This window comes from Punica granatum, chromosome 2 (genome assembly GCF_007655135.1).
Source record: "Punica granatum isolate Tunisia-2019 chromosome 2, ASM765513v2, whole genome shotgun sequence".
In the NCBI taxonomy this organism is placed as follows: Eukaryota; Viridiplantae; Streptophyta; class Magnoliopsida; order Myrtales; family Lythraceae; genus Punica; species Punica granatum.
This window is the reverse complement of record NC_045128.1, coordinates 13,199,025-13,213,714: the sequence shown is the minus strand read 5'-3', so window position 1 is coordinate 13,213,714 and position 14,690 is coordinate 13,199,025. Positions and strand designations below refer to the sequence as shown.

The 14,690-nt window shown below is 39.0% G+C and overlaps 2 protein-coding genes across 2 annotated transcripts; one reads left to right on the top strand and one right to left on the bottom strand.

Moving 5' to 3' along the window:
* Window positions 1-1,227: 1,227 nt before the first annotated feature.
* On the top strand, window positions 1,228-3,087 carry LOC116197751. The gene is made up of 2 exons (XM_031527986.1): window positions 1,228-1,684; window positions 1,777-3,087. Exons 1-2 carry the CDS (start codon window positions 1,479-1,481, stop codon window positions 3,074-3,076), a joined length of 1,506 nt encoding a protein of 501 aa, XP_031383846.1. The 5' UTR covers window positions 1,228-1,478; the 3' UTR covers window positions 3,077-3,087.
* A 125-nt stretch (window positions 3,088-3,212) lies between these two features.
* Window positions 3,213-5,879, bottom strand: LOC116197752 (1-aminocyclopropane-1-carboxylate oxidase 1-like). The gene is made up of 4 exons (XM_031527987.1): window positions 5,739-5,879; window positions 4,783-4,950; window positions 4,471-4,691; window positions 3,213-4,017 (listed from the first exon to the last, which is right to left on the bottom strand). Exons 1-4 carry the CDS (start codon window positions 5,868-5,870, stop codon window positions 3,423-3,425), a joined length of 1,116 nt encoding a protein of 371 aa, XP_031383847.1. The 5' UTR covers window positions 5,871-5,879; the 3' UTR covers window positions 3,213-3,422.
* Between the last annotated feature and the right edge of the window lie 8,811 nt (window positions 5,880-14,690).

The window sequence follows — 14,690 nt, the reverse complement described above, 5'->3', positions numbered from 1 at the left end:
TAAGAGACCTTGATTTGTAGTTTCACAAGTTTATGAGTCTCTCAATAATGTGCTCTTCATATTCTTGCATTTAGTTTTTAGGCTCAAAAGTAATTAAAAATTTAAAGAAAATGAGATGTGAATATAGGTTTAATGGTGTTGTAGTGATAGAAATATGGCTAATTATGCCCATTGTCCTGTATCTAAAACTCTCCATCCAACTTCTTTTTGTTTTTATTATTTTTTCCTTTTTATATTTTATATTTTAGTTTTTTTCCTTTTGTTTGTTGCATGTTAGACTCATCCTTCAATCTTCCTACTTTTTTTTTTTATCAATACCTTCTCTCTTTCTTTTGTTTACATTAGATAATTGACTAATCTTAGATAGCTACATACTAGGGATATATAGAGTTGTATAAAAGTACTGATTCTTTTCTTTTCAGTATAGTTTTTAATTTAAGTACTAATATCACTGTATAAGGAGCATTTAAAATTTGTATATATTTTCGAGCAAAAAAAAAGTCGTATACTTAATCGATAAATGGCTATATATATAATTTTCTTCATATTTTTATGGTAAAATTCATATGGTATAATAAAGTTGGTCTCTAGTTATTCTATATGAAAACTACAAGATACTATCTAGACTTTTTCTTTCTTATTTTCTTGTTTTCTTTAAAATCATAACTGTTTGCTCCAAATCTAGCAGTGTTTTCATCAATTTTTTTCCCCGTTAAGATGCTGACGAGTCATTCCATGTAATTAATTTCTTGGATAAATGACATGTAAAATCAAGTACTTTCTAACTTTTTTTCAGATTTAATACTTATTTTGAAACTCTTTTTTTTTTGTGAAACCACTACTTTTCAATTTACAAATTCTAATGGTACGTGCCACATCAGGGAAAAGTCGAAAAATGCCATTTGCCCAAAAATTAAATACACGGCAGTGCCATGTCAGCATTTCATGAAAAAATTAACAAAACTGATGACGTGCTGTATTTAGAACACAAAAAGAAACGTCATTTTACAAAAATATTAAAAATACACATTATCAGCTTGGGAAAAAAAACAAGAATGAAAAAGTACGTCATATATCTTTTTGACTTTTCAATTTGAGGGATTTCAAAAGTTTATGTTATTCGCCAATTTCGGGAAAGGGGCGGTGAAGGTTACGTACGATTACGACACCGACCGACCTCGACGGAAGTAGCCGGACCAAGAACGCGAATATGTGTGGGGAGTCCCGCGGCTTCGCGGATTCCGATTATGCCCCTTTTTCCCCACTCGCACCGCCCTACTCGCCTTTTCCGAGAGTCGCGGCTCCCCCCCCCACGTGTGGGCGCCACGTGGCAAACGCGTCATCCCAGCTACGCGCCGCAACAGAGACTCTTCACCACGCGCCATTTTCCCGCCCGAGGCTCTCTGTTTCTTTCCCGCGCTTTCTAGACTTCGACTGGTTTTTTGGGGAGAGGGAAAGCGGACCGGCGACTGGGGACGATGGAGAGGTGGGTCCCACTGTTCAACATCTTCCTCCACTCCCCCACGCCGGAGACTGACGCTTCCCGGTGGCTGCAGGAGTCCTTCAACGCTGCTTCCGCCGCGCCGATCACCACTGCCTCCTTCCTCTCTCTGCTCGCGGAACCCCAAACTGCGATCATCTCCGGCTCGTCTTCATCGTCGCCGATGAATCCTCAAACGAAGAGGTTTGATTGAGCCGAATCCTTTGTGCTTCCGGCAAGACCTGAATAGCCCGACTGTGCGGGATTTTACTGAAAAGAAATGAACTTTCTTGCAGAATCATGTTTATGCAGACTTTGCCCAGCTCAGTTCAGTCGCGGATACTGTCGTTCCTTGCTTTTGAGCACCGGAGGTTCTCTGCTGGGGATTTGTCGAAGCTTGCCCGAGGCATTCTGAGCAGCGATGGGGGGACTGACTTTTGGGTGGAGAGAGCCGCGCGTCACCTGTTCGACGTCGTGTCCCAATCAAACTGTTCACGTGTTCTTAACTCAAGTTCAAACTCTGTGGAAGAGGGTGCGAGAAATGAGTTTGAACATGTTCCGGGATGGCTAGGGAGCATGTTGGGTGGGAAAGGGACGGTCTTTCCCTGGCTTCCTGTATCTGTGGAAGATTGCAAAGCTGGATGTTTAGTTGGTTCATACGACGATGATAATGACGATAGTTTCATTAATTTATCGAGTCAGGGGGAAGAGGATATGGTGGCCGTAGTGAATGATGTGGAGGTGGTCAATGCTGTTACTGATGAGGATGTACCTTTGGACCCTGAAATTCGGGCCATTGCCGAGGATTTGAGAGTTCAGTTTTTGAATTTTGAGTCTACCAGCAGAACCGTGGCATTAGCAAATGAGATTCGTGGACTGTGCTTAAATGAAAGAGCTAATTCTCTGGCCATTTTCGCCTTGATTGAACCTTGGAGAGGTGATGATGAAACCACTTCCATTTTGATTTCGAATCTCACAGATAAAATTGAGGAAGATGAGCTTTCCTGGCCTAGTCAAGTTCTTTGCTCGTTTGTGCTTCCGAAATTTATGTTTTCCGAGGACCCAGCTTCTCGTTTGCTGTTAACTTCAGTAATAGAATTTTGTAAGCTTCATCAGAGGGCTGCTGAGTATGGACTTGTACTCCCTCTTATCCTCCGAAAAGATGGCATTACTAATAACATAGGTGACATAACTTCTCGGGTTATTCGAGAATGCCTGCATCCTGCTCATGTTACTGCTCTCTGTCAAAAGCTCTTTTGCAGCAGGAAAGAAGAGAGGAGATTCATGTGCCTTCCATGCCATCGATGCTTCATTTCAGATGAACTGGTTTGGACAGAATGGACGTTTGTTCTGCTTCAGAATATATTGAATCACAATGTTCATTTTACACAGGACTGTGTAGATGAGATTGTCTCACGGGTTGAGGAGCTATCTGAAAGGTTCTCCGAGTCTTTGAAGTTCGGAAACTTCTTGTTGTGTTTAGTGACCAAGTGTTCTTCCTCACTGGTGTCTCATAAGCTGGCATTAATTAATGCAGTTGGACGTACCGATACTCTCGTGACTAAGCCTGTTCTGTCTAAATTATCAAGCTTATAGTTCTTCTTTGATTTACTGATATCTGAGCTCAGCTATTCTTGCACAAGTAGTGAACTTTTCAGTATCCTTCACATGTTGTAGCGGTATGTAGGTTCAGAACCATTCAGATGTCATATTCAAGATCCAAAATTGACACTTGCAGTAACAAAGTCTTGTATTTGAAGTATTTTTGAAATAGTATTCTTCATGTTTCTGTACTCAAAGAAGAGACATAGCTTGACAACAGGAAGACTAGTACATCGCCTTCTCTTGGAATTACAAATCACACAGCAAGAAAAAGAGCAAAACCATACCAAGCAAAACCGAAAAGAATAAGCAAGTGGAAGTCTTCAAGTAGAATTCTTCTCTAGACAATGACGCCGTTACAGGCACTAGTCATCTTCTTCAAGGACTCAAACCGTGGTTCTTTGTCCAGGAACTTGGTGGTAGCATACAATTTCAGGTAGTCTGCAAAGCTGAACTGATTTGGGTATAATAGCTTCTGAGCCGGAGAAATTATGGCATCCCCTGCAGGGTTATAGAATGTGGCGATTGAGAGCCTGCTTCCATCCTTAATGGTCATGACCCTGTGCAGGGCACTTTTGTACCTTCCGTTGCTGAGAACCTCAATCTGATCCCCCGTGTTCACAAAGATCGCATTGTTCTTCGAAGGCGGTATCTGGACCCACTCCCCATCCTTGAGGAACTCAAGCCCCGGGACCTGGTCATCCTGGAGGAGAAGGATTATTCCACCAGCATCAGTGTGCTCCCGAAGCCCTCTAACATTCTCGGGCTGAGGGCACTTGGGGTATTTCGCCACCTTCGTGCCTACAGAAGGGCCTGTCTTTCCTGAGAAGGCCTTCTTTATGTGGTGCTTCTCCAGACTGAGATTCTCACACATGAGCTCAGAGAGCTTTTCTGCAAGCTCGATCAGCTGAGCTATGTACTCGTCCATTGCCTTGCTGCAAAATGTGATATTAATAGATCAGTATATATGCATATGGATCTAATCTTAAGCTGTGCTCTGATATATGTTGACGGGGGGCCAATTGAGTCCCAGTGCCCAATTTTGGCATAGCTGCACAGGATCAAGGAGGTTTCAACCGATTCAGAGGAACCAGCCTCGTCTATGTCCAGTTCTTTGTGACATGCCAAAAATGCATATTAACCGGTGCAAATATCCTATATTTCACATTATGAGCTATGTTTGTTCACATTTGCCGAAATGTAGAACCCAATAGATGCCATTTATCTGTGAATCATGCCTTGACGGGTGCAATGTGTGTATTGCTTCTGATAAAAGAGTATTTGGTTTACCTGCATGGATTAGGCCGTCATTGCACAAGAAGCTTTTAGAAAGTCAGTCTAATTATCTGATTATACCATATCAGTTATTAAGGTTTTCCTCAACTCACCGGAGATCCTCCGAGAGATTCTGGAACTCATCCATGTTGGACTTTGGCCGATGCGAGATGAAGAAGCTGCTCTCCCAGTCCATGTTCGAGGTACGCCCATTTCCCAAACTTTTCACCACCTCAGACTCGTAGAAGCTTGCCTTCAGGTTGTTCTCGTAGTGGGAGTTCACGAGATTCTTCACCTTCTCCATCAAGTCCTTGTTGACTCCATGGTTCTCTATCTGCAGAACACAGCAAATACCATTTCTTTCAACAAACAGCAACTCGAAACCCAGTGAAAGCACTATTTGAGATTCCCAAGTTGTTCTTTACCTTAAAGAAGCCCCATTTCTCACAAGCATTATGGAGGAGAGCCATGGTCTTGCTCCTGTTCTCTCCATCGAGCTGGCTAAAGTCAATGACCGGGATCTCCATCTCCTTCTTGGGCACTTTAGTTTTGCTCTGATGCTTGCTTTCTTTCAGTTTGAAGTGGTAGCTGAACTGAGAGGGGTATTTATAGGCTTTTAGATCAGACATGGAAATGTGGAAATAACTCTTTTATGCAATATTTAAATTCTAGGCAGCAGTTAGATTTTTTCGAGGAAAGGTTAGTTACCGGTTAACGGTAACTTCATATTCTAAGAGAGAAATTTGTGCCATTAAAGTAGCCAAAATTGTCAGCAAGTCCAAATTCAGTTAATCCATTAATCCAATCCCATGTGATTCCACCTTGTCCAACATCTACTGTTCCTACAAAGTCAATCTCCCTCTCCCTCTCTACCTTGCAAACTAAGCATTGTCTTTTTTAAGATTGTTATGGAAACCCTTTCCTGATTCGGTGATTTGCCTCTCGAAATTGTTGGTCCCTGTCTGTCTCTCGCCCCACCTTCCTTCTCGACAGTTTTCCATCAAGGGAGAGGGTAAGGCGGTACTTCATTGCGTCATTGCTGACTCGACCTTAGAGAAGGCCGATTCTTCTTCCTTATACTGCAAGTTGTTTTTCAATCCCGTTTCTGTCCCTAAAGTTCACGCAAACAGAAACTAAACACCTACGCGGAAACATGGGATAAATAGAGTACTGTCAACTTGGCCTTATATTTTATCTGATGCACATTTCTCTGGGGAAATCTCCTTTTCGATGAAGCTTTTCTTGAATACTATAAATCATTGAGGTCAAGCAAAACTATGGGCAGTTTTGGACCAAACTTCAGCTGTATCAAGTAAATTCCCTGAGAAAAGGAAACCTCGACTGAGGACTAACCTAAGGACGAAGAAACGTGGAAACTTACCCCTCTAGGCTGTAGCCCAGGATTCTTCGGTGCAATGGGGAATATGGGGACTGCACTGCACATAGTATTCGAGAATTCTCGACGGGAAACATAGGCTACGGAACTATGGAGAAGCCGAGAAGGACTAACCATGGATCTAATGTGCAATTTTCTTGTACTAACACGCTTTCTTTTAGGCCTTTTGAATTGAAACAGGGATTGTTTTGGAGTCAATCATCCAATCAATGAAGGCTCTTTCGAGCATGCTTTGACCCACCAACCGGATTTCCGACAAAATAGAATCTATGAGAAATTCTTGACGGTGCTACCCACCGGTTTCCTTTATAAAATGGGGACCAAAGTTTGGTCTGTCTAAGCTGTCTTCCTGATGGATTTTCTTTACTTTGGAATTTCACTTCATAGGTCACGGTAAGGTGCATCAAAATACGATGATTGAGCGATGAAATCACTTGTTTGGACCACAGTTTAAGGAGGGTTAGGCAAAGTTTGGTCTGTCTAAGCTGTCTTCCTGATGGATTTTCTTTACTTTGGAATTTCACTTCATAGGTCACGGTAAGGTGCATCAAAATACGATGATTGAGCGATGAAATCACTTGTTTGGACCACAGTTTAAGGAGGGTTAGGGAGAGGTGGGTTATGGGGGGTTATAATACAATGTATACTTGCGATCCGAACAAGCTAAAGGGTCTCCATGGAACAAGATAAAATCGTGGTTGAACACGCTATGTTCAAGTTCTGAATCCAACGGGAGAGAATAACGCTCGAAAGAATGTGTTTGCTTCAACTTAATTAAATAAGCGTTCAAAAGTAATTACAAATTAGTTATAGGGGAAAATAAATGGGAGAAAGACGGAAATATGAAAGATGATTGTCTAAGTTACTTAATTATTAAGGCAAAAATCATTTTTACTGAACACATAAAAAATCTTGACTTAATGAAATAAATTATTTTTCACTTATTTGTACTTTTAACCTTTTTATAAAATATTTCATCATCCTTATCATTCCTCCCTTATTCTTATAAATTTCTTCTCTTAACCAATTAAATACTTAATTTTTAAGGACTTAATTTATTAAATGTCACCTTAATTGAGAATTATAAAAAAAGAAGAAAAAGAAAAAAAAAAGATGGGTTCTCTGTGGGCACAAAAGGAATTTGCTGAAGGAAACAGAGTCGAATCACTGCATATGCATACAAGGACAGAGGCAACCTGTCCTGTTATGATAAGAAAATCATATTAAGCATGTTCATGGCCACCTCGTATTTAAAATATATGTGGCCTTTGGAATTATGTTCATATGGTGTTTGCGCTTTTTAGCTTTTTTCTTGCAAGTGTTGAGTGGGCAAAAGTTAAACTGCCCTATGCTGCCTAAATTATATGTTACATATGCTATCATTGAAATCATTGGGTTGAAAGACTCGCATGATCGTCACATCGGAGAGAAATAACTTGACGCGGATCTGCCCATTACGTAAAGCAACTCGAATCTACTGCTTATTTTTTTGGGACTAGTACAATAAGTACTACATAATTAACCTCTAGTGGATTGAGAGGGTATGTGTTATAAAAATTCTAGTTGCAAATTTTATATATACTAGTTTAAATGCTCTTAGGTACTTTGATTCTGGACCTTTGCATCACATCTCGAAGAATACCAAGAGACAAAGAACGAATTAACTAAAGCTTGAACTTCGACCAAGTGGCTAGTTGAGTTGCTAGGGGAAGGTCTTTATCCCATACTGTAAGGATTCAAGACTCATTGGGAGTACCTCATGGCCAAGGTCGCACCGACGCCCTTACATGGATTAGTCTCAATATAGGCCGAAGAGAACCTGTCATCTCCGGAAATTGATTGAACTTCTATATGGATGTCACGACTTGTATCTCAATGTAGATGGTAGAATCAGACACGTATTTGTTGGTACACTGACGAGCAATTCTAGAGTCGTTCTACTTCACCATGAAACTTGACAAAGTTCTAATAAAGTTACAACAAGGAGTTAATAAAATGTTTTAGGATGTCCATAATATGTCATATATTGTTAACAATTATTACATGACATTTATTGGCTGTCTGCTATATTACTGTGAGGTAGTATATATAGTTTCAAATTTTTCGTAGTTAACAAGTAATCCTGGATGATCTTTCGGTGCCCTTACTAGGCATAGAAGGCTCTTCGAGTTTGAAGCTGATGAAATTCAATAAGTTGAATCTTGAACTGAAGGAAGAAGTGGATGAAGATGGATCAGGTCCCAATCACCCCCATGAAGAGAAGTCGATTTGCGGGTTGCGGCCCAGTTTTGCACCTCTGGTACTTATAATGGATCCCAACAAATTTAAATTTGAGCTTAATCAACTCACTTAGACGTAAAACTCTTCCAAGCGTGAATTTACTTTGGTTATAAAAGACTCGAATCTGAAATCTTACTTCAGAGAAACATGCATCGAATCACTTTGAACCGCGTTGCTGTCCTCTATTTGACTGCTCTTACTTCCATTTAAGAACACTGACAACCGGCCATTTCACAACTGGGAAGCTGAAACATATATCAATTAAAGAACGGTTAAATACGCTTTGCCCTCCGACCTATCGGATGAAATTAGATTTACCCCCCGACCTTAAAAATTTGGCAAAGTACCCCTACACCTAATTCGAAATAAGCAACGTGACTTCTAGACCGAATTCCGGATAAAAAATATCACATGCTGTTCACATGTCAATTTGAAGAGGGAAAAATTGTCACAAGAGAAGAATTTGTCAAAAATTAGGCCACATATTGTCTTTAACCCTACTTTATACTCCCTGTAGCATAAGTTCTATTAGAGTCGAACAGTGACTTCCTGAGATGCAAGGACAGAGCCAGAAAATGATCTCAAGGGGGGCAAGGCTAAAGTCAATGTATATATGAATGGAATTATATTTAATTTGTCCATATCTAATTCAAACGAAGAAAAAAAATTTAAAAATTAATATAAACGTGTATAAGTTAATTACATGAAGATTAAGGAGAAAATTCAAATGAGAAAGAAGTTATCTATTGCTTGTGGTTGCTCTGAATATTATGCTCAATTTAATTTCTTCATCGTGATTTTCTTGAATTCTAGAGTTTTGCTTTTGAGAATAAGATCCTACAAACTTAAAGTGAAAATCGGGTTTTGACACTCTTAATATTTCATAGATATGTTTTCAAAAGCTTTAAAATTATATAGAAAATATCATATCAAAATTGCCAAAATTTTCTCTAGTCTAATAAATTCAAATTTATTACCAATAAATATTTGAGAAAATATTCTATTATTGGAATATGATTATTTACTGTTCGTCCTTGAAATTTCTAAAATATATAATCTTAGATTTGCAATAAAATCTTCACATCTCTTTCATTCTTTTGCTGCATATGATTCTGAGGTGGCTTTCTTTTCTTGGCGAGACCTGGGGCATTTACTTCGTTCATCATATAATATTATATTCTAGGGGGGTAACTTCGTTCATCATATAATATCCCTGCCGAGACGAACTTCCCTGCACCATCAACGGTGGTCAAATTTTTTTGGTAATCTAAGGCACAAGAATTACATTAATCTGAGGCAGCTGCAAAGGTGTGTATTGGCGGAAATGGGATTTTTAGAAGGAAATTAAAGTATGGCGGTGGAATGGAAAATGATAGTTGGCCAGAAGCTTGAACAATTACTAAGCTTAAGCTGCTCAACAAAGAATTTGACCACCTGGAAAGTAAATTGCTCAATCTTATCTAAAATTATAACCACCGTAACTATGGTGCTTGTGGTGTAGGGAAGTTCGTCTTGGGAGGTCGCTGTTCGACTCGAACGGAACCAGTGCTGCGATGAGTATAGAGGAGGGTGAAGATGATATGTGCCCTAATTTTTAGAAAAATCTAATTTTTGACAAATTCTTCTCTTTTGACAAGTTCACCTTCTTTAAATTGACACGTGAATGGCATGTGACATTTTTTACTAGAATTCTGACCGAAGTTCTATTTAGGAGTCACGTTGTTTATTTTGAATTAGGTGAGTGGGTACTCTGCTAAATTTTTAAGGTCGGGAGGCAAACCTAATTTCACCTGATAGATCGGGGGGCAAAATGCGTTTAACTCATAAAAAAAAAGAAGCAATTTATAAAACTTACTGGAACTGTGAGTAGCCTTACAATCCAGGTTAATAATTAAAAAAAATGTATAATTTTTTTACATTTTAATAATTCCAGCACAATTTTTTTCTTAACTTAAAAATATATAAATTTTTGATTTGACAACAATTTTACCACAACGTCAAATTTCCGTTAATTTGGATAGAATTGAGGCCGCAGAGGGCGCCGACCGCCCCAATCGGGAGGGTGGGCGTCGGTGACCTCAATAAGGGGTGGTGGCTGGAATCGAGGCCTCCACTACCCGGGAATTGGGAGAACCCTCAAATTGGTAATTCTCCCGATTCCGACGGGTGGAACCACGACCCCAGTCATCATCCCCGATTGGGGTTGCCGATGCCATCTCCCCCGATTGGCGTCACCGGCGTCTTTTGTGGCATCGATTCCGTCCAAATTAATGAAAAATTTGATGCTGTGCTAGAATTGTTATCGAAAGTTATATGTATTTTTAGGTTAAAGAAAAAAAATTCGTGTTAAAATTGTTAAAATGTGAAAAGTTAGTTTTTTTTTTTGTTATCCACCCTTAAAATTATATATGATGGATTGGGAATCCATTTTAAAAGAGGGGACTCAATTTTCTAAAATAATTATACATATGCCATCGAAATTTATATCGGAAAACAGGACCATTCCATACATAAATTTTCAGCACACTTCATGAACTTTCATTCTGATAAACGAAAGGCTAATTCAATAGCGGCCTAAAAAATGCATGTGCCAACGCAAACAGCTAGAAATATTGCATTTGTGCGTATAGCGATTGTAGTTTTGCTTAAAAACTACGTATAGAATTTACACAGAAAAAGGAATCGTCTATAAATCTATATTAAAAATAAAAGAAACAAAAGAGGAGTCTCTAAAAGTGGAACCAAAAAATATTTATGGTCGGTATTTTGTGTTGAAATCAGAGCAGCTATTTCACACATACAGATGACTGAATATTATATTACATATATATGAAAAGAAATATATGTGTATATTACTACCCACCTTATATTTATAAATATAAGAATAAATAAAAGGTGGCCAGCAATAGACATGGCATGGCCAACCCTTGCGTACTGTTTGGCTTTTCGTCTTCGACGCTAACACATTAAACAAATTGAATAATCAGTGCAAAGCATTGACCCAAACTAGGTCTGATATGTTTCATATCGAAGCAGGTATCATGCTGAAGCCCAAAAAACATACACACTTCAACCAAATGTTTGCGGAGACATATACGCAGAAGAAATTCGGATTTGGAACGGTTGAGGTTACTATGAGATTTGGAGCCGTTTATTTTAAAAAACTAATCTTGCAGATACATTGTTATCTATTTATTAATTCTCTAATAACAAGGTATTTCATATAAGATTGATTTTGGAACCACTAGATAATCTGCCTTCCATAATATAATATATTACGAAAGATTATCTTCTATACGATAAAACAAGAGTGCTAATGATCTACATACAATTCACTGCGTATTGGAGCATATTGCAGGAGTCAAGGCAATTATTCGCACTAAGAGGTGGATTTCCATTGCAACTCTCTCTATTATTGAACCGACGAACACTCAAATTTATTATCTTATTATGCATCGGTATAATTCGACCCAGCATAGAATATTTACGAACACATGAGGGGAAGATGGAGCTTGATGAATATTAAATTGGAGGCACGTCCCTATATAATATTTTGAATGAGAAACAGACACTCACAGATCCGTCTTCTTCTCGTTCTACAACTTGCTCCTTGTTCTTTCTCTAGTGTTCAATGATCGTATATATACATCTGATAACTGTCAGAAAATGAACCATGATTTCCAAGAAATCCCATAACGATAAAAGAAAACGATAGACTATTTTAATTCCCCACCCCCCCGGCAATCAGATAGAAGAGAAAGAATGGCTGAGAAACAGGCCATAGATTTAGGCTAAATTTCAAGATAGAGCACGATATTTTAAAAATTTTTCATGACATAATACGACGTCAATTTTCCGTCGAATCCTTAATGGAGAGCTGATGCGGCCGATGTTATGAGCCCACCATGCACAACTGGACCTATTGTGGGTCCTGAAATTTTTTACAGTATAGCGCGAAAACTTTAAAAATTTTCAGGGTGTAGCACATATGGTATTAAATTTTTTTCACAATATTGCTCAAATTTTTTTAAAAAATTCACAATGTAACACATATAATATTAAGGATGGGCCCACAACGTTGGCCACGTCAGCTTTCCGTTAAGGAATTGACGGAAAATTAACTTTATGCTATGCCATGAAAAATTTCAAAATGTCGTGCAATTTGGTAAAATTAATATGATATGTACTATGTGTTAAAATTTTTCAAAAATATCGTATTAAACAGTGAAATTAACCTTTTAAAAAAGTGAAGGGTATTTAATAATAACTAATCCCGTGCCCCTCCTTAAACATTTCCATTTGTTTTTGGACTTTTTTTTATGTGTATCCTGCCATTTGAAAGCCCATTGAACCACAACTAATCCATTTCCTTTACCGATTTCCACAGAGTACATACATCTCCTCTCTTATACCACTATTGGTTTCTATACCATGATAGCCTAGGGTTCTTAAAAATTTAATACGCAGTGGAATTGCCTAGGATCATCAATCCTACGAACATGCAGCAACTCACGTAATCGGTTCATTGGGATACCTCGTTTTGCGAGTTGCGATCCTCGCGAGGTAGTCGATGTAGCATATGGTGGCACGGGCTAATCAGGGTTGTCCCAAACCTGCGGAGGAGCTGAGAATGATGGTTGATCATAGGCCTCCTCGCGCCTTGCTCGGCTATGTGTCCGTGGTGGCATGCACGAGTCCAATCGTCATCTTGATCGTCACTTGCCTCTACCCGATCTTATGTTCTATTCCTCTCTCACTCTCTCTATGTTTTTTATTGTGTGGGCAATCGAACATGGGTGTTTGATCAGTTCTCAAGCGCACCTAAAGTCTCATCTCATATGTTATATATAAGAGTAAATGGGCTAAGCCCAAGCGGGCCTTACTTAAGCCCATGTCCAGACTTATCATTGGGCTTAACCAACCACATAGAAAGTAGGTACCAACGTACCAGTTGAGAATGAGGCCTGAGGAGGGACCTAGGACATGTCTAACCCTGCTCCTAAAATGACCATAATGCACATTAAGGTCACTCTGACTTTGGTTATTACCACTATGTAAACGGAGCCGCACTCCATATTAAACACATTGTTAATTACAAAGGCATGTCGTGTCGAGCACAACCCTTATGCTTGACTTGTGTCTCTACATGCTGTCCCTTTACGTAACACCCAAATGGCTATTACCTCATCAATTACATCTTATACTTGTAGTATCTCATCCAAAAAGCAAGCATTCCTGAGTATCATACTTGTATCCCATAGGCCAATAGGATCTACAAGTATTCTAATACCCGACGTGACCCAAAGCCACATCACAAAGCGTTTAGTTTCTAGATGATCAACTAGAATGATCTAAGGGGGCGATTAGTCTGAACCAATATTGATCGGCGTAGATCCTGTATCCCATATGCACGTCCCAACTAACTATTCATATATGCCCAACATACATATCTATTGAACCATAAAAATCACCCATGGAATGTCAAAGCATAATGTCCTAGCTTCATAAGTTCATCTACATATGCTCAAGATTAAGAACATATGAACACCTTACAGCACTAGAAGTACCTGATTCCTCTTTGTGATAGCGTTCATGAATCACTTCTACGTTGTCCCATTCAATGCTAACCACCTACATTAGCTCTATAAGTCCGGACCCCGTTCGATGACCAAGGCAAGCCATCCCACTTACGCAAGAGACCCTCAAGCTATGACTTTTACATGATGAAGTGTCAAGCTTCATCAACCGGTTATGAACATATACTTTAGGCTCAAGTATTCATGACTTATACCTTCCGCACGTCCAAGTATATCCAACATGTGCATAAGTCACTTAATTGATCCAATGAACCTTATAAAGGCACGCATCATAGAAACTAGTATATATGTTCGATTAATGAAAAATCACACGATATCCATAATCGAAATGTCAAGGCATAAATAGTCTTTCAGGCATACTATACTGAATTGGCTCATACCAATTACGAGATTGGCAGTACCAGTGGACCAAATCCAACAGTATTGGGAATAGTTGATATTTAGCTAGCGTGCTTCTCAAGGAGACGTTGGTTGTTGTGGGTCTTTATCGGTGCTTTGTACGTCGGGTTTATTCTCTTGTCGACGTAGTTACTTTATTGAAATTGAGAACATGTTATCAAGGTGCGCTAACATGTTGTCATTTTACTACTGAATTTTATCGAACATGTTGTCAATTGCATTAATAGATTTTCATTTTGCTACTGAAGGTTGCCAAAAGTGTTGTCAATTCGCGTTAACATGTTGAATGCCAACGCATTTACTTCTAACGACGTTTTTTACATCGCCTTATTGTTCACATTTTCTTGAATTCTTTTTTTGCACCGGCTATTGAACCCAAAATAGTTGGCATATGAATGAACTCCCTTTTAAAATCAACTGAGCTCTCTCCCCCCTCCCAACAAGTGCGCTTCTTGGGGCTCAAACTTATGTTATTCTCCTTAGGAGTGGAAGTTACTTACCACTCAACCAACTCTTTATGATTAAATATTATGAAATTTAAAATAAAGAAGTTGAAAGATAATTTTGTCCATTTGACATTGTTCTCTCCTCTCTATTTCCCCACCACGTCAATTTCTCCTTATTTTGCTCACTCCTCTCTCAACGTTCTATCAAACTAAAT

Coding starts and splice junctions, on each gene's coding strand:
- LOC116197752 (XM_031527987.1), bottom strand. CDS start 5,870: ATGGTTAGTCCTTCTCGGCTTCTCCATAGTTCCGTAGCCTATGTTTCC. Junction 4,692..4,782: donor AGAAATGGGGCTTCTTTAAG/GTAAAGAACAAC, acceptor TGTGTTCTGCAG/ATAGAGAACCATGGAGTCAA. Junction 4,018..4,470: donor AATCTCTCGGAGGATCTCCG/GTGAGTTGAGGA, acceptor CACATTTTGCAG/CAAGGCAATGGACGAGTACA.
- LOC116197751 (XM_031527986.1), top strand. CDS start 1,479: ATGGAGAGGTGGGTCCCACTGTTCAACATCTTCCTCCACTCCCCCACG. Junction 1,685..1,776: donor ATGAATCCTCAAACGAAGAG/GTTTGATTGAGC, acceptor ACTTTCTTGCAG/AATCATGTTTATGCAGACTT.